The sequence below is a fragment of the Drosophila subpulchrella genome, chromosome 2R, assembly GCF_014743375.2.
Source record: "Drosophila subpulchrella strain 33 F10 #4 breed RU33 chromosome 2R, RU_Dsub_v1.1 Primary Assembly, whole genome shotgun sequence".
In the NCBI taxonomy this organism is placed as follows: domain Eukaryota; kingdom Metazoa; phylum Arthropoda; class Insecta; order Diptera; family Drosophilidae; genus Drosophila; species Drosophila subpulchrella.
This window is the reverse complement of record NC_050611.1, coordinates 2,438,944-2,457,242: the sequence shown is the minus strand read 5'-3', so window position 1 is coordinate 2,457,242 and position 18,299 is coordinate 2,438,944. Positions and strand designations below refer to the sequence as shown.

Here is an 18,299-nt window from a genome sequence, read left to right as displayed (position 1 = left end):
TTCATTCAAATTTCAGTGATCCATAAGGATTTGTAGTTCCGAAAATTGCCTAGTTAGTCCGCCAACCAATTTTGACGCACTTTTTTATGCGTTAGTTTGTCGTATATAATCAAAGCATCCGACATTGACCATGTATGAATTTGTAAATTCGCAATATTTGTTAATCAGAGAAAGAGGATTTAGGGCTTATACAAGGTGAGTTCCAAAGTAAACAGGACTTTAAAAAAAAAGACAGAACAAATAGTTTTTTCGGCAAAATCAACTTATTTTATTCAAAATAGTCTCTTTCTGCTTTAATATAGCGCACGGTCCAAAAGCATGTCGAACGAGTGTTTTAGCTCGTTGGCCGCCAGTATGCCGGTGCAAGCCTTTTGAATGGCCTCTACGTCTGCATAACGCTTTCCTTTCCTCGGCAAATGCATTTTTCCGAAAAGGTAGAAGTCGCACGGTGCCATATCAGGTGAATACGGGGAGTGGTTGATGGTTAAAATGTGATTTTTGCCTCTTTAATGATGTCCTTCGAGTGTTGAATTCTGAGCAATTTTTGGACGTCAGCCCAAATGTTCGGTCAAAATGCGATAAATCGATGTTTTGGAGATGTTCAATTCAATTTCCATGAATTTCAATGATGATTTCGGCTGATTTTTTATGAATTCACGCACAGTTTCGATGGAATTTTCGGTGATCACGGATTTTGGTTGGCCCACATGTTCATCGTCATTTATGTCCTCAAGACCACTTTGAAAACGTTGAAACCACTCGTGCACTCTGCTACGGGATAGGCAATCATCGACATAAACTTGTTTCATCAATTGAAACGTTTCGGTAAAAGTTTTACCAATTTTAAAACAAAATTTAATGTTGGCTCGTTGTTCTAAGCTCATTTTCGCACCGATGACAAAAACATACTGACACTTAAAACGCAATAACCTCACTTCCAATAGATGAAATGTCATGAAAGTTTTACTGGAAGTCGATAAACGATAGCTAATTCTAACGCACCAGTTGACATATAGAGGGCGCTAGATTCAAAAAGTCCTGTTTTCTTTGGAACTCACCTTGTATTTCGAATTTTTTCAATGATTGATATAGGATATAGACGTCCGATCGGGGTCTTTTTTATACTTTTCAAAGCGCTGGCCTTATAAACTGGCATACAGACAGACAATAATTGTTACATCGACTCGCATATTGATGCGGATCAAGAATGTATCATTGTGGAGCGCAGTCCACGTAATGGCGAAGCGCACCTGCGAAGGCGACTACTATATATAAACGAGTAAAAAATAAAAAATATAACGAGTGCACAGCAATTTCTAGTAGTGTTCCACATTTTTAAGGGGCCGCAACAAAACAACAAGTCCCAGCGATCTGAATTAAAACAATGAAGAACGCTATAGTCGAGTACCTCGACTATCAGATACCCGTTACTCAGCTTCAGGGACCAAAGGGAAATGGAGATATGCAAGCAGCAAGGCAAGATTTAAATATGCCACCTACCGGCGGTAGACAGATTTAAGCGTTATGGGCGTTAGAGTTGGCGTGGCAATATTTTTTTTGGATCAATCGATAGGTATTGACGAGACCAATACATTTCAGTTAAAATTTTGTATCTAGCATGAAAATTGTGGGCGCCACAGGATTGGGCGGTTTGTGGGCGTTGGAGTGGGCGTGGCATATTCGCATGCCAAACTTGCGCTGCGTACAAGGCTACGGAATCTAAATCTGAAATCCCAATACTCTATCTTTGATAGTTTCCGAGATATTCGCGTTCATACTAACGATTTTTTGAAGTCTGTGGGCGGTTTGTGGGCGTTAAAGTGGGCGTGGCAAACTTTTTTTTATGTCAATCTATAGGTATTGATAAGAACAATTCATTTCAGTTTAAATTTTTACTCTAGCATCAAAACTGTAGGAGGCACAGTTTTGGGCGGTTTGTGGGCGTTAGAGTGGGCGTGGCACTCTACTGAAACAAACTTGCGCTGCGTAAAAAGCTCAGGAATCTGCACGCCAAATCTCAATAGCCTAGCTCTCATAGTTTCCGAGATCTCAGCGTTCATCCGGACAGACGGACAGACGGACATGGCTAGATCGACTCGGCTAGTGATCCTGATCAAGAATATATATACTTTATGGGGTCGGAAACGCTTCCTTCTGCCTGTTACATACTTTCCGACGATCGATACTCGCAATTGGTTTAGAAGAATTGAGCTTTTTTTATTCTTTTTTTTTACTTAAATATTTTATATTTCATATGTTTGTTGTACTTTATTTAAATATGAAACATGACATTTTGACATGTCTTGATCGGGATCACTAGTCAATCTAGCCAAATATGTCCGTCCGTCTGTAAATAACTACGTCTTTTTGTATGGTTTTTAAAACAGATGGTGTTATATGTTGTTGTTATTTTGAAATTTGTTAAAGAGGTAGTATTGTAGATAATAGAGGCACTCGATTCTAAGTGGTTTAATATTTAATATGAAAGTTGAAATTGGCGCCAATTATTCAGCTGAATTCATTTTCAAAATGTACTACGTTGGCAACGCCTACCAAAAGTATTAGGAAACTCTGCAAAATATGGTGTTATTAAAGAAAGAGAAGAGCAGCCCCACTTTTACTTTTATCAGTTAAATTCGACTTTTGAAGATTAAAATAAACTAAAGCTGCCAAAAGATGATGCTTATAAACTGCGACTCGATCAGATTAAAACTAACTTTTCAAAATAGCTTCGTAAAAATAAAAAAGCATACTAAAAACTGTGAGCGCCAAATAATGAAATGTTCTCTTATCAAATACTTTTCTGTTCTTCGATTTGATTCGGGAGTTCAGTTCTTAATTAGTCATCAAGCGAAATGCAAGTGATTTTTGGGATCCTGTTGATATTGGGAGCTCTAAGCACCTTTTTATCTGAATTCTGCGACAATGGAACTGGGGAGTGTAAAGATCTAACGGCAACGGATTGCCCTGCGGTTTTTTTCAACCTGCCCTTAATAGGGAGTCTTGTTAAATATTGCGACGAGTTCAACGACCTTGTTTGCTGTCCTCTGCCACTTAATATGCAAAGGCAGTCGCAGCCATTGTCCGCCAACATTGGCCTCAGGAGATACGAAAACGGTTAGTTGTACACAAATTATATCCAATATTTTATTGTAAGTATCATCCGAAACAGAATGTCGTCGCTATAACGAGATAAGGGCTTCCTGCCGTTCCACCCCATTCATTGTGGGTGGCGCCAAAGCCGCTGGCCGGGAATTCCCCTTCATGGCGCTACTGGGTCAGCGTGGGAAAAACTCCTCGCACATCGACTGGGACTGCGGGGGCACAATTATCCATCCCAAGTTCGTGCTGACCGCCGCCCACTGCTTGGAGACTAGCGAGTAAGTGGGATCTCGTAGCCCCATAATACCAGAAGAACATCCAATAAATTACATGAAAAGCATATTTAATTGCAGCAGTAGCAAATTTATACAATGTTTGCATACCAAAAGCATCTAATAATATCCACAAAGCCATACATAACAGAAAATAGTGGCTGATAGGCATCAGATATCAAATTCAGATATCATAGGCAGATACATACATATATATACATATTTGTGATAGTGTTTCAAATATTCCACTGTGGTAATATTTAAAAAAAAACTTTAAAAGCCCGTTAGTTTCATCATTAGGCACTATACTAACAGTTAAATGCTAGCCACTCATTAATATAATTTATTAAGAGCTGTCTACTTATTTGTTGTCTGGAATTTAGTGCAAAACTAACAATATAGCTGCATAAATTCGCATCTTATTAGTCAATAGCTATCAATTCGTCAAAGCTATTGTGTTTGCGTTATAAGTTATTTTGTCTTTATGTTAAAACAAATGCTGGGTTATACCTATAGAAAACGATAGAAAAGCATCATGATTTAAACATGATTTTTCATAAAATAGCATCTAACTGGAATTCAGAAGGCGGAACCTCCCGGTTTATTGACTCACCCCTAGTTTATATCCAGTTTAAACATTATTATAACCAAATGCGTATAAATTAATCCTTTCTTTTATAAAGCGTGTCTTAACACTATGCTTCAGTGAATTTTTAAGATCTGTTTATTGTTCAAAAGTAGAAGATTGAAATAAGTTAGATAATTGATTTCAGGACCAAGGAACAGCGCCTGGATATCAACTATGATTGCCCTAAATATGTGGTCAGACTGGGGGAACTGGATTACAAAAGCAGCTCGGATGATGCACAGCCTCAGGACTTCCGGGTGGTCAACTATGTGGTGCACCCAGCTTATGGGGAAGATGACGACTCGGGGAGTCGCAAGAACGACATTGCCCTGGTGGAACTGGAGAGGGAGGCCACCTTCAACGAGTATGTGGCACCTGCCTGCCTGCCACTGGCCAGTGGAAACGAGCATCTCCAGGTGACGGCCGCCGGATGGGGAGCCACCTCGGAGGGAGGGCACTCCTCGTCGCACCTCCTAAAGGTTTCCCTGGAGAGATTCGACGAACATCAGTGCAGCCAGCGGCTGGAGCACAAGATCGATGTGCGAACCCAACTGTGTGCCGGTTCCCAGAACAACAGTGCGGATACTTGTTACGGCGATTCCGGGGGCCCCGTCTTCGTCCAGCATCCCACGTACTCCTGCCTAAAGCAGGTGATTGGCATCACCTCCTACGGACTGGTGTGTGGTGTCCAGGGGCTGCCCAGTGTCTACACCAAAGTCCATCTCTACACCGATTGGATCGAGAATATCGTATGGGGCGAGTAGGCGGGCAAATATTTGAACAAGTGATTTGCAACTCTATCTCAAAGGGGTGCCAAATAAATTTTGCACTTTTAGTCAATGAAGATATGTTATGAATGAATTTATTATTTGAATATTTACCTGGGTAATATTGTCATTACCTATCTTTTTACCGATTACGAGTTACTAAAGGTTACTAAAGATGAATGAAGGTGTTTGGTTACTAAAGGGTTAAGTAACCCGTATTCAAAAAGATAGGTAGTGGCGTATTACCTAGGTAAATATTCATATAATAAATATATTCATTTTCGATGATTTTTTCATGATGGCACAAATTAAGATAAAGCTGATTTAATACACATTTACTTTATTAACGCATAAAAAATAGCCAAAAACGAGATGCAAAATAAATTATGAAAATTTAACCTGACTTTTATGATGCCCACACTTCAACTTTAAAACGTCTTCAATCCAGCACTTTTAATTTCGAACTCATACGTAAAGAATATAATTATAGAACCCTCAAAACACCCGAAATTCATACGCAAGCCAAGTGTAGAAAATATAAACCTGAACGGGTAAAGTGATAAAAGAGTCGTCAAAGATCCGGTTAATAGCCTTTCAAGTGCGATTACGGTAAAACTAGATCCCAAGCCGGTCACATGAGATACTTTGGGCACTCGGTAATTCTGATAACAGCTTAGACAAATCCCCCCTCCCCAAAAACCAAACTCCGTTCATATCAAAATCAGTTTTGTTAGCTTTAATCAAACGTCGCGATAACAAGTTGCATAACAAACATCTGGGCTTATTCTACGAGGATGTGGGTGGTGTGGTGGCGGTGCGAATGGAGTATACATAATATAGCGATGAGTGCTCTCTCGTCGTGCTGCAGTGCAATTCTTAAGGCTAGGACACAGTGGAAGTGGCTAAGTGCTAGAGGACCCTGTAGAAGGCCAACACCCCGGGTTGGCTGGATGGACACTGGATTGGATTAGGGAGACTACAGCCGGTAAAGGCTGTTCAGGTCGTGGCGCCTCTCGGCATTCCTGTCCTTGATCTCCTGCCGGCGGATCTCCTGCTGTTTGTAGACGAACAGGGGCCTGAAGACGATGGCCCTGCGCGGGCGATCCAGTTTCTGGGCCCCCGCATCCGCATCCCTGCGCTGACGACCGGAGTACGGCCGGAACAGGTTCGACTTGGCCGTGTCGTGGGCGTAGAGGGTGCTCAGGAAGTCGAAGTAAGGCTTGGAGCGCAGACTGTCCGGCTGGGCCAATGGGGAGGTGTAGCTGAACTGGTTGGGTGCTTCGATGTCCAGCAGGGCGTGGGGGGCCTCCTGCAGCTGGGGGGCTGCCATCGTCGTCGCTGCCAGGATCGCCAGGATCACAGGGGAGATCTGGAAGGAACAAGGAAAGAGAGCCAGGTCAGCCAGGGACTTTGGAAGGTGTGAATAGCCAGTGGAGGCCAGTGGCAGAACCAAGCGGTGCCAGAGAACCAGAACCTGTCTGCTCTTAGCGCTTATGCTGCGAATTAGCATACAATAATTAATTTAAATTAGCCAACTGGCCAACGGGGAGCGGGCCAAGTCAATGATATAACCGCAATCAAATCTAATTTATAGTCGCACGTAAAATATTCATGAGCACGTCTCGAATTCGGTAGGCGTCTTCTGGCATGATCACAGAACCCAGCTGATCTCCAGGCGCCATCTAACCGGATGCACCCCTCTCTAATTTATGCTGCCCACTGGCTAACTTTCGAAACTATTCCTGGAAACCCCTATGATTGACCCGCTAAACGCAGAGATGGTACTTTTTTTTGTCGGCTTCGAATTATGTAAAACCTTAACCGCAGACAAAACAAATTAATTTCAATCAACAGCGGGCAAAAGGAGAAGATTGAGACTGAGATTGGGACTGCAACCGGTTGGGCTCAGTGGTTCAGGGTTAAGAGCTCGACTTTGTAAACGGTATCAAGGCTCCCAGCAGGATGGATGGTCGGATGAGCCGCAGATCAAGTGCAAAGCCGCGCCATAAAGCGGATTTATGACACTTCCTCATCAAGATCACAAGATCGAATAGGAATAGAAATAGAATAACTTGATTCGGTGATTCGATAATGCGTTCGGCCTTGTCCGGCGGCGAAAAAATCAGAGTACGCTGTCCGTTTGCAGCCTTAATTTGTGAATTTGGTCGAAAATGTTAATCGCCGAAACACGTTTCTTTGTTGGCCTGTGTTTTGCTCATAAAATTCAAACACCGATGCCGATCTCGAGAATACTCACTTGCCAAGTGTGTGCAAACATCTTTGATGGGTGCTGGTATATGGGTACCGTTTAATAGCCCTCTGTCGACTTTTGTTTATAGGTGGGGTATCCTGTTTGGGGTCTGGTTGAGGCACTTTGTCACTTGTTCCGATTCCGATTTAAGATCGCAGATAAAAGATCAATTTGTGGGGTGGGCGCACTCGCGGAATGTCGAAACCGTTATGATCGATCGTATTAGCTGGGCGTTATCAGTGATCGCTTAACACCTTGTTGGCCCCCGGGCTGGGATTATGCTTTTGTGACTTATTCTCGATGCTGTCGCCGCTGAGCGTGCGCTTCAACTGTTCAGAATTTTTGTCACAATTCACTTTTATACGGGCTGCGCGACGCTTTCGTATGCCGAACAGGTTTCGACCTGGGTTTCGCTAAGTATTGCCGATATCGCGGCGCACGTAACCCCCGCCCCCCCGAAATCGAGGGTCCAGTGCCTGGGCCAAATTGCCAAATGGCTGGCTGCGCTGCAGTTTGGCCCATCCAGCTGGTCACGTAATTAGCGCTTCTGGGGCCGCTTCCCAGGGGTATCATATCATATCGGTATCATTTGCCATGTATCACATATCATATATCATATATATGCGTCACACATACCGTATTTGTTTGCGCTTGGCATTAACCGATCTTCGATCTTCGGCGGGAATTAATTAAACTTTTTCCATGACGCACTTACTAATCAAAGGAGACACTAATCCCCGGAGATCCGATCAGCACACTGAGCCGCAGGATGAACTGGAACTGGAAGTGGAAGTGGAAGTGGATCTGCCGCCACACAGACACGACACGGAAGCCAAAGGGGAGTCGTAAAGCTGCGAGAGATCTCCCACAGAGGTCTCAGCATCGGAACCAACTTGGAGATCGTTATGCCTAAGTTATGCAAATCGTTGTTTGGTGACGCATGTTTGGCTGCTTGGAAAACTGTCAACCCAGCGAGGCACTTGAGCTTGGCTTTCATGCTTCAGGGAGATCGTACTCCCAAGGTCGAGTGTTCTTGTTGCTGCCGATGGTAATGAGCCACGCTCGACTGGAGAGATAAACCCCCCTTGCCGCACGTGATCAGCAGCAGATCGAGAATGGGTTTGGTTTCGGTTTTGGATTGGCTGGAATTCTTCAGTCCGAAGAGCCAGTGACGTTGGTCCCCGAGCTGCTGTGGCTCTTATGTTCAAGACCCGTCTTGGCCGTGTCAATGGCCAACCGGTTGCCCCGCAGAGTGCAGGCTGATTTGCCAAATTGCCCGTCAACACCCCCGAAAAACAGGCTCAGAGCCCAGAACTTGGTGTGGACCCTCACTGGCGTCTTTGTTTGTTTGCTTCTGCGGTTCTTTTTGGCATTTTCTTGCGTATTTGTGGCCAGAACAAAACCATTTTGCCCATAATATTTGTTCAATAAATTTCGTTTAATTAGTTTTTTGGCTCGGAGCCGGTTTGAAACGCAATAAGACTAATGGTCGGCGATAAGCGCCGTCGTCACAGGCCGACAAAATGTCAGAGAGCGAGAAGCGAAATAAAAATGCTTATCAGGGACTTGCGTCTATTCGGTAATGCCCAGATGCGACCGGATCCCATTTTTAATCGCATTGCTCTCGTGTTTTGTTTACAAACCGAGTGGCGTATTGGCTTCTGAGTAAGCCTTTCCCTTGCCTGATAATAACTTCCTCAACGCCAGCTTGTCAAAATCGGAACTCACTAATTAACAAGATGATCTTGATTCGCAGAAATCATGAATATGTTATCATTACTCATTCACGAACCCACAAAACAAAGTCAATGGATCAGGCCTGATCTCGAATGAAAGTGTTATCTATGTATAGTGGGTGACTCACTAGTCTTATGGGGTTTAGTCGGAAATGCAGGTGTTCTAAATGGGCAGATATGTCCGTTGCTGGGCGTTGACTTCCGCGGAGGAGTGCGACTCACCAGGGTGCTAATTGGCCAAGATCGGATGCGCTTTGCGGCGGTAATGAATCACGGTGTCGGCTGGCGCCCGAAAGGTGAGAAAGGGGCACGTTCCGGCGGTCGCAGAAACTATATTTCCATCTCCCATTAATGATCATTCATCCTGATCACTCGCCGTGTTTGCCCTTCCATTTTGTACCTCAGCGGGGCACGTCACTGGTGGACTTTTGGCGACTGATACACCCTGGTGGTAATTAGCACTTCTGCGACTTCGTCACTCGCTTTCCACCACCGAGCTCTAATTTGATTTGGGCCCTAATTTGTTTTGCTCTCGGCCAAAGATCATGGAAATTTTCGCCGATCTAATTAGTAACATGATTAAGGGTGTTAAATGGGAATGTTTACTTTTTAGGTTTTTGCAACATTGTTTTCAAATTTTAGCGCCAACCGATCGAGCTTTATTCGACTTCGAAAGTGTTGGCCTTGCCGGATCTTTGGAAAATGATTGACAAGCTTTGACTCAAATACGCTTGAGTGAAAGCTTTCGACGCGACTCCAACTCATGTCAATAAATTATACATCCAGTGAGTGACTTTTAAATTTTGAGTGACTTTTTTATTTATTTCTTAAGGGGAAAGGAGTTGTGAAGAAAGTGGTGAGGGGTTGTTGCTATGCAGAATGGGGGTCAAGGAGAAAGACGAGGTTGGTGTTACCAGCTCAAAAAAAATATGACTCATGTTCATGAAGAGGAAGAACACTTAGCGCCTTGAATCAAAAATATTGCATTTTTGAGCTTGATAAATAATATTAGATTTCTGCCATTGTGTGAAAAGCTTATAACATATTTAGGAGGCAGATAAGAAAATATAACTTATATAGGTCAATTTAATCTATTTTTAATAAATATAGGATCAAGCATTGTTATTTTCCCCAGCATCCTGATGAATTTTAACTTTTCATATCATGTAAATGCTAAATCCATTTCTTATCTTATATTATTGTATACAAATTAAATTTTGCAAACTATGTTAAACTTTTTTATTAAGAGTAACCATTATAAATACTTTATATAAACAATATAAACAACTATATATTTCATATCCCACTTAAATATTCCAGGAACTTAAAAACATTATTCAAACATTATTCGCACTGAAAAAAATAAGGCAAACATGGTTCATTCCCTTACAGTCACTGATAACAATTTCGAAATTAACGGTTACCCGTTTTGCCGGCCCAACAGACTGTTAGCCGCCGGCTGTAAGCCAACAGCGGTTAACAGTTGCTTAACAGCAGCCATTGTGTGTACATTTTTTTACATGCACATTTCGGGGATTTACAATCAAAAAAAAAAGTTGAAAACGCCCTCGGTGGCCAGATTTGTCCCTACTACTTCTTCTACTACTCTTATACTACTCAACTTATTCTAAAATCCATTTCTTATCTTATTTTCTTGTATACAAATTTAATATTGCAACTATGTTAAAACTTTTTTATTAAGAGTAACCATATATATTTTTTTTTTTTTACGTGCACTTTTTGGGGATTTACGTTGAAATGTAAAATGAAATGCAAAAAGTAGAAAACGCCCTCGGTGGCCAGATTTGTCCCTACTACTTCTTCTACTTCTCTTATACTACTCAACTTTCGTCATTCAATATTTCAATTCAAAAAGGTATCCCACATAAAGCTAAATTATTAAACCTAAAGGTCTTAAAGTAGATAAAGCAATAATTTTTTTAAAATCAAATTGGAACCAGTCAGGGAAGGACTCGTCCATTATGAGACTCATTAAGTCGCCAACGGTCTCCGGCTCCGCGATCGGCTCTGCATATTATTATATTATGGAATATAAAATCCCACTTGAATATTCTAGAAACTTAAAAACATTATTCAAACATAAATCGCACTGAAAAAAATAAGGCAAACATGGTTCATTCCTTTACAGTCACTGATAACAATTTCGAAATTAACGGTTACCCGTTTTGCCGGCCCAACAGACTGTTAGCCGCCGGCTGTAAGCCAACAGCACAGCGAAGAGAATCCGCTGTTAGGCGCACGAATATCGTAATCGAAATATCAGAGCATTGCAAGCAACCAAAACACTCAGTTCTTACAAATATTGGTAAAAATTTATAAATCGCTGTTTTAAAAACTTAATTAAAGTGCTGCTGCCGCGCCACCGACCGTGTTCGCATCCAAATTCGTGTCGCGTTGCTCTGATCGTGCGGTTCTTGCTGGATTATCAACAAATGCCAAAATTTCGTCAAGGCGAATAAAACCGTACATGTATACATATATATGCGTGCCTGTGTGCGTGCCAGCCTGTGTGTGTGTGAAGATCACTTAGCAGCGTGTGTGTGTGTGTGCGAGTCTCCGGCAAATAAAAAACACATTTTTTAATATTTAACTAATATTTCGCACAAAGGCCGAAAAAACGGCAGCATTGGCATTGAGATACACCGGAAAAAAATGTTAAGTGAAGCGAAAAGTGGTCTTATCAGTGAAACTAGTGCAACAATAACTATTTCAGATTCGTACACCTCATAATTCTTTTCCTCGAAAGCTACCCACTCTCTGCCATAACTTTTGTGCTTTTGTTGCGTTACTTGTTATTGTTGTTTCGCCTGTCTCGCGATTAGAATTAATTGACAAACGGCAACAACAAATTATTCGGGTTCTTTTTCGGCGTTAATACTTGCGGGCAAAAATGTGCACTGCGAGAAAATGATATTTTATGTGCATAAAAAAGTATTATAATAGATCATACATCGATCCTAACTTGCGAGAGTCGTTTCGTGAGCTGTAAAAAAGTAACAGGATGCACGAAGAAGCCGCAAAAGGGAGACGGCGAAGAGCCGCACGAAAGACAGGGGAAGACCGAAAAGAACATGAATAAATCATAACTAGAGCTAGTGCGATCGCTCTCGCCCTCTGCGATCGGTTAGACATAAAATTAAAGTACAAATAAACGAAAACATTAACCGGGTTCAACGACCGCTTCTACGTCTCCATGTGTGCGGGTTCTCGAAGATAGAAAAAGCATAGCAGAGCATATAGCCCTGGCCAGACTTCCACTTCTTTTTCGGGCCCATTAGCACCTGTCACACCAGTCTTTATCGCGAGTTTTGGGGTTATCTAGAAGAGCAGCAGGTACAAAATCGGGCAGAGGCTGTCTCTCTCTCTCCCACTCTCCCTCTCCCTCTGTGTGAACTATCGTGGGCAAAAGGATACATCGATAACCAACTACAGATCGATAACACCACATCTCTCTGCTTACAGTTGGTGCCGTAATTAGTGACCCCTACGTCGTGTGATCAGTGGCAAGTCCCCGTAATATCAGTCCATTACGAGAAACACCCACAGAAATCCAGCTACATGTCACTGTCACCTCAGCTCAAGCGACAGAAAATGTCCCAGGGGAAAAAGTTCGGCGATGGAGACATTTTTAATTACCAGGAGCTGAACATCATTGGCACAGGTGAGCGGATCTGGGGTTTTGTTGTTGGGATAGGTCGGCGCTACAAAGTGGTTTCTGTTTATTTATGGTTGCTCAACGGAAATGTGCGGATTATTAACGATTTACCTTAATTTGTTTACAAACTCTTGGCTATTTGGTTTTACAGCTCGTTCTTGACTTTACTTCAAGCTTTTTAGTAGCTCTATTGTTTACTTAAGGCATCTTAACGTTTTTTTTTATTTGTGGATAAATGAGCTTACATGGAATGTGGGTTCCTAAATATACCTAATTTATAGATGCAAAAACCGGTTGTGACCGACATTGTAGCGCATTCTCCGAGTGCACTTAGCCAAACTTTTTAGAGCCCCGACTAATTAGGCATGAAAAATATGGGAAAAGGGGAAGTATTGGCTAGGTAAAGCCACACCATCAAAACTTCCCCTTCCTGGGTCTTGAGAAATATTCTCTGCATACTTTCAGGTCCATTGCAGTGGGCCACGTGTTACCAATCGTATTCCGAAAACAATTTCGAACCCAGTTCGATGCTCTGACAAGTGGCTCATGGTCTTTTTGGGGTAACAATTACGAATCGGTTTTTGTTTTTGTTTTTGTAAATAAGCCCAAATCAATTACGTCACCGAGCTGTGAAGAGGCAAATGGTAATGATGGATATTGTTTCTGGTTGTTGGGACAGTGAGGGGCTTAGGGGAAGGGGACCTAAAGCCGGAAGGTAAACCATCCATGGGCCCTTCCCCTCGTCGTAACCCCCTGAATTCATCTGTTATACGGCACACACTTACATTTTCGTCTGTCTGTTTCTCTGTTCGCGTTCATTCAATTATTGCCCCTTGCCATTCGCTTTCGCTCCAACCTTTCATTGTTGTTATTCCACTGGTCTGTGCGCAATTTTCGAGTTTATTTTTTGACAATTTCAAATCGAGAGCCCAGTAGCCGACGTCCAAAACGAGTCGGAGTCGAGCTCTCGGCCTTGTGCTCGCCTGTCGAAACAGCGGCACAGTTCACAAGCCAGGTGGTCTAGAGACCCCCAAGACCATCCACCTCCCCCCAGTTCCGTTTGACTCGGGGTATTTGGTATACGTATGGTACAGAGTGTCTGTCAATGTCAACCGAAATAGCCGATGTCTCGCTGCGTTCGCCCCCACGCAAGTCCCCGTCCGTTCGTTTGTCCGTACGGGTGATAAATTTCCAGTGACAACATTTTGTCTCTGGTATTTGATTCTGATTGGGACTCTTTCGCCCCTCCGCACTCTCTTTTCGCATTTCTCCGCTTGTGCACATGGGTAGGATCATTTCTACCTGACATCAATCAATATGTATGGGCCATTTAGATTTCTGTATTATGCGATCAACTTAGTGATCAATCTCATTAAGTAATATTTAAGAATAAAGACTTTAAAAACAATATTTTTTTATAAATCAAATTTTTTTGCTTTGCTCCCATGCCTGTTTTATTATACAGAACATAATATATCAAAATGTATAAAAATACCACAAAGATACATATGTCAGAGTTAAGTGGAATCACTGCCAAATCAATGATCAGTTCGGGGTAATTTCTCTCCGTGAGTCTCTCTTTTCTGCCATAGGAATAGTTTCCAGATATGGCCAATCAGCCGGCATTTCTCGCCCATCTTATCAGCACAGCTGACTTTGTTGCCTTATATTTTTATTTCGTACCTTATGCGAATTTTCGGCAGTTTCGCGTGTTCTTATCTGGCCTTGTTTTGGGTTTTTTTTTTTGTGTCTCTGTTTTGGCTTCTGATTAGCATTACCATTTGATTCGGTCATTCTGCGAGTTTGATCCAATTTTGCAATGACTTTTTTCAGGTGCTTATGGAACGGTCTACAGAGCCCGAGATGTGATCACCGGTAATATAGTGGCGCTGAAGAAAGTTAGGATCTCGCTGAACGACAATGGAGTGCCCATGTCCACTCTGCGGGAGATCTCGCTGCTGAAACAGCTGAATGCCAGCAACCACGCAAATATTGTCAAGTGAGTATATAGATATTTGGGTACTACTTAAACTCCATAATAGAGTTTAAGAAATAACTCCACAAATCTTGGGCATTTTTTACAACCAGCAGGCATTGAAATCGCGTATAAGTAGCTGTAAATGGGGGTGTTTGCTGTGTGTTATCACCCGCTATTGAGGCCGAGTGGCGCCCCAACTATTTGCAAAGTAATTTAAAAAACCTCCCTGCAATGTCACAACGCTTCTGTTTATCTTTGCACGCTATAGCCGCAATATTTCGCCGATTTGCAGGTGGAGAAGGGGTATTTGGCCCCCTGCCCCCAGCCCCCGCCCTCGCCCACGCTTCTGGCATATGCCAGTCAAATAACTCTGGAGCGGCGCCACTGTGCTCCCGCTGATAACGCCGCCGTCACTGCAGTCGCAGATCCGCCGATTTTGTATTGGCATTAAGTAATATGCGGCAGCCGTTGGCAATTTGAATTAACAGAGCGCGGCGCGGGGCTAACAGGTTCGATAGCCCGCTGTCGTCGGCGGCTGATATCGATAACTCCGCTCTCGCTCTCACTCTGCCCTCCCTCGCTCAGCTACGATATTGCGATCTAACAGCGCGAGAGTGGCCAGATCGTACGGCCTGAAGAGCGAGAGCGAGTTCGCACAACAGAATGTTAAGTTACAGAGGCGTCGAAGTTGCGGCTGTTATTTTGTTTGAAACTAAAAGTATTTTAAAGGGTTGGAGGGGAAAAGACTTGGGGGAAGGCACAACTTGCAGAAAAAGACAATTTATAAATGCTTTAAAAATATAAGTCTAATGTGTGAAATTATTAATAAAAAGGAACCTTTAATGATTTTTAACGTACATTTGAAGTATATTTTTGTTCAAATCAAAATTGCTGTTAAAATAACGGCCTGAAATGCTTGTTAACATTATGTTATTTATTTTTCTGCCTGCGAGAATCGTCGATCTCTTGCTACAAACGATATTTAGACTCTTTAATTTGCCACTCTCTTTTGGCTCTTTGATCGCCATATCGTAAATGTGCGCGTGTGTTCGTCTCGAGTGCTTTGCCTAGTACCCGAAACGAACACAGTATGGCCGTTGGCGCTGGTGAGGCCAGCAGCATTTTATAACACTTTTTCTATATCTCTCAACATTTCCATATGACCATCTCCTTCGCACACCGAAATCACACAATGTTTAAATATACATATTTGTTTGCCCCTACACCTGCAGACTGTTCGAAGTATGCCAGTTTCTAGAGCGCGATGGCCAACTGTTGATTCTCCTGGTCTTCGAGCACCTGGAGCAGGATCTATCGGATCTCATCGACAGACTGCCCAAGTCGGGCATGTCGTCCTCCACAATTCAGGTGGGTCCTGAAACTCCACTGGGACTGATATCCGTAACTGATCCTTAAATATACTTTCCCTTTAGCGCCTGTCAAGGGAACTGCTCACTGGCGTGGACTTTCTGCACTCGCATCGCATCATCCATCGGGACTTGAAGCCCCAGAACCTGCTGGTCTCCTCGCAGGGCCACCTCAAGATCGCTGACTTCGGCCTGGCCAAGACCTACGGATCGGAAATGAAGCTCACCTCGGTGGTGGTAACCCTCTGGTACCGGGCCCCCGAAGTCCTGCTTGCCCAGCCCTATAATAGCACCGTGGACATCTGGAGTGCTGCCTGCATTATCTTCGAGATGTTCAACCGCAGGGCTCTGTTTCCGGGCACCTCTGAGAAGAACCAGCTGGACCGCATCTTTGAGTGGGTGTTCTTTCAAGGAAATTTGATTTTTAAAATTAAAAAACATTCCTTTTTGTTCAGACTCACTGGTCGACCCACCGAGCAACAATGGCCGCAAACTATCTCTGTGGCACTGGAACATTTTCCCCAGCGGCATCCAAAGAGACCAAAAGACTTTTGTCCACTTTTGTGCGAGTACGCCGATGATTTATTGAATGTGAGTATAAGAAAAGAAAATCAAAGTCGGTGAACCCTAGATCTCACGTTCATATCAAGATTTGTCCTTCCCAATAATTTTATTAATTTGCAAAATAACTCTTCTTTAAATTTGTACATATATGGGTTATTCTCTACGCTTTGAAGCTAAAAAACCCTGTTCCAAGATTTTGTTTTCTTTAAGATAGACAGACAAAATTAAAATCCTATTGCACGCGACAATGATATAAGTGATTTATTTAAATACCAGCTAATCTTTCGATTTCGGGGAAACGTGAAGGAATATTTTGATGCATTTAATTTTATGATTTTATTTTATTTTAATTTAATTTTATCATTTAATTTTATTTTATCATTATCCTTAAAAATATTTTTGGCTTGGTTCAAAAATATTAAGTAGATTTTCTAAAATAAAATTTCAATTGACTGTTGCACGCATCATGTCGCACGCGACAGCTTTTTTCCGTCGATTTGTAAGATGGTTTTTATTAACCAACTATAAAATATACCAGAAAAACACTTTTTCTCCATACTAGTAGATATTGCCCTGAAAAATTATCTATATAATCGGAATCAAATATCGTTGCAAAATCATATAGAAATATGTTTAAATCAAGTTACAAGTTCGTTGGCTTGGTTGACACTCGAGGAGAATTGCCCATATGGTAAAATTATTTTCAACTCTTGACAAAAATATATAGAAACCATTATTATCTGTAATGTTATTAAGCCTCCCTCGTACTGAGTGTAGTAACGATTATTTGCCTGTATGCCCAAGTCTAATTTTTCCTCTTTTTTCCAGCAAATGTTATCCTACGACCTCCATCTGCGGCCCTCCGCCTTGGCTTGCCTGGAGCACGAGTACTTCCAGCAGGAGCCTCTATAGCCTTAAAACATTTCCCAGAAAGAAAAAGGAAGTGGACTGACCATCACGGCCTCGCTTCGTTCTTGTTACAATGTTCCTTTAAGTGTAGTGAAGCATTTTGTTTATTTTTTCGCGACAGTCCAGTTATTGTGTCCGGATCCGGATCCGGATTCGGGAAAAAGAATACCTTAATATGTTTGTAGTCGTAAGCTAAGTGTAAAAAACATTGTCGCGTCGTATAAATAGTACTGCCGATCAACTGATAACCGCTAAATGTGAAACGATTCTCGAGGGCGTAAGTCCTCCAAATCGAAATGTGATACACAAAGTTCAGGAATGCACTATACAATTTCAAAATTTTGTACAACAACAACCATTTATATATGCAATTATATATACAGCATAAATTTATATATTTGTAAATTTTCTTGGGATAAATTTGGGGCTATAAAGGGGAACTTTAGTATACTAGATTAAGATTTTTATACCCGTTACTCGTAGAGTAAAAGGGTATACTAGATTCGTCGGAAAGTATGTAACAGGCAGAAGGAAGCGTTTCCGACTCCATAAAGTATATATGTTCTTGATCAGGATCACTAGCCGAGTCGATCTAGCCATGTCCGTCTGTCCGGATGAACGCTGAGATCTTGGAAACTATGAGAGCTAGGCTATTGAGATTTGGCGTGCAGATTCCTGAGCCTCTTACGCAGCGCAAGTTTGTTTCAGTAGACTGCCACGCCCACATTTACGCCCACAAACCGCCCAAAACTGTGGCTCCTACAGTTTTTATGCTAGAATAAAAATTTTAACTGAAATGTATTGTTCTCATCAATACCTATCGATGGACCCAAAAAAAAGTTTGCCACGCCCACAAACCGCCCCCAAACTTCAAAAAATCGTAGATATGAACGTGGATATCTCGGAAACTATCAAAGATAGAGAATCGGGATCTCAGATTTAGATTCCGTAGCTTTGTACGCAGCGCAATTTTGTTACGCGAATATGCCACGCCCACTCTAACGCCCACAAACCGCCCAAACCTGTGGCGCCCACAATTTTCATGCCAG

The 18,299-nt window shown here is 42.3% G+C and overlaps 3 protein-coding genes across 7 annotated transcripts; 2 read left to right on the top strand and 1 right to left on the bottom strand.

The window, feature by feature from the left end:
- The first annotated feature begins 2,726 nt into the window (after nucleotides 1-2,726).
- On the top strand, nucleotides 2,727-5,138 carry LOC119550049 (venom protease). The gene is made up of 3 exons (XM_037858503.1): nucleotides 2,727-3,117; nucleotides 3,173-3,380; nucleotides 4,148-5,138. The coding sequence occupies exons 1-3, from the start codon at nucleotides 2,856-2,858 to the stop codon at nucleotides 4,764-4,766; spliced, it is 1,089 nt and encodes a 362-aa protein (XP_037714431.1). The 5' UTR covers nucleotides 2,727-2,855; the 3' UTR covers nucleotides 4,767-5,138.
- A 344-nt stretch (nucleotides 5,139-5,482) lies between these two features.
- LOC119551867 lies at nucleotides 5,483-7,361 on the bottom strand. The gene is made up of 2 exons (XM_037861458.1): nucleotides 7,027-7,361; nucleotides 5,483-6,138 (listed from the first exon to the last, which is right to left on the bottom strand). The coding sequence occupies exons 1-2, from the start codon at nucleotides 7,045-7,047 to the stop codon at nucleotides 5,746-5,748; spliced, it is 414 nt and encodes a 137-aa protein (XP_037717386.1). The 5' UTR covers nucleotides 7,048-7,361; the 3' UTR covers nucleotides 5,483-5,745.
- A 3,655-nt stretch (nucleotides 7,362-11,016) lies between these two features.
- Nucleotides 11,017-17,484, top strand: LOC119551700 (cyclin-dependent kinase 4). Of its 5 annotated transcripts, none has more exons than XM_037861171.1 (7): nucleotides 11,017-11,082; nucleotides 12,240-12,438; nucleotides 14,266-14,431; nucleotides 15,643-15,778; nucleotides 15,844-16,172; nucleotides 16,233-16,368; nucleotides 17,170-17,484. In XM_037861171.1, the coding sequence occupies exons 2-7, from the start codon at nucleotides 12,336-12,338 to the stop codon at nucleotides 17,251-17,253; spliced, it is 954 nt and encodes a 317-aa protein (XP_037717099.1). In that variant the 5' UTR covers nucleotides 11,017-11,082; nucleotides 12,240-12,335; the 3' UTR covers nucleotides 17,254-17,484. The 5 variants fall into 5 exon arrangements, with proteins under 5 accessions (XP_037717099.1, XP_037717096.1, XP_037717098.1 ...); XM_037861168.1 differs by lacking the exon at nucleotides 11,017-11,082 and adding an exon at nucleotides 11,102-11,246; XM_037861170.1 differs by lacking the exon at nucleotides 11,017-11,082 and adding an exon at nucleotides 11,105-11,240.
- Nucleotides 17,485-18,299: the final 815 nt, after the last annotated feature.

Excerpts from the sequence above, each read along its gene's own strand:
- LOC119551700 (XM_037861171.1), top strand. The coding sequence starts at position 12,336 with ATGTCACTGTCACCTCAGCTCAAGCGACAGAAAATGTCCCAGGGGAAA. Across the intron at positions 15,779-15,843 it reads TGTCGTCCTCCACAATTCAG|CGCCTGTCAAGGGAACTGCT; the intron begins GTGGGTCCTGAA and ends CTTTCCCTTTAG. Across the intron at positions 16,369-17,169 it reads ACGCCGATGATTTATTGAAT|CAAATGTTATCCTACGACCT; the intron begins GTGAGTATAAGA and ends TCTTTTTTCCAG.
- LOC119550049 (XM_037858503.1), top strand. The coding sequence starts at position 2,856 with ATGCAAGTGATTTTTGGGATCCTGTTGATATTGGGAGCTCTAAGCACC. Across the intron at positions 3,118-3,172 it reads CCTCAGGAGATACGAAAACG|AATGTCGTCGCTATAACGAG; the intron begins GTTAGTTGTACA and ends CATCCGAAACAG. Across the intron at positions 3,381-4,147 it reads CACTGCTTGGAGACTAGCGA|GACCAAGGAACAGCGCCTGG; the intron begins GTAAGTGGGATC and ends AATTGATTTCAG.
- LOC119551867 (XM_037861458.1), bottom strand. The coding sequence starts at position 7,047 with ATGTTTGCACACACTTGGCAA. Across the intron at positions 6,139-7,026 it reads TGTTTGCACACACTTGGCAA|ATCTCCCCTGTGATCCTGGC; the intron begins GTGAGTATTCTC and ends TGTTCCTTCCAG.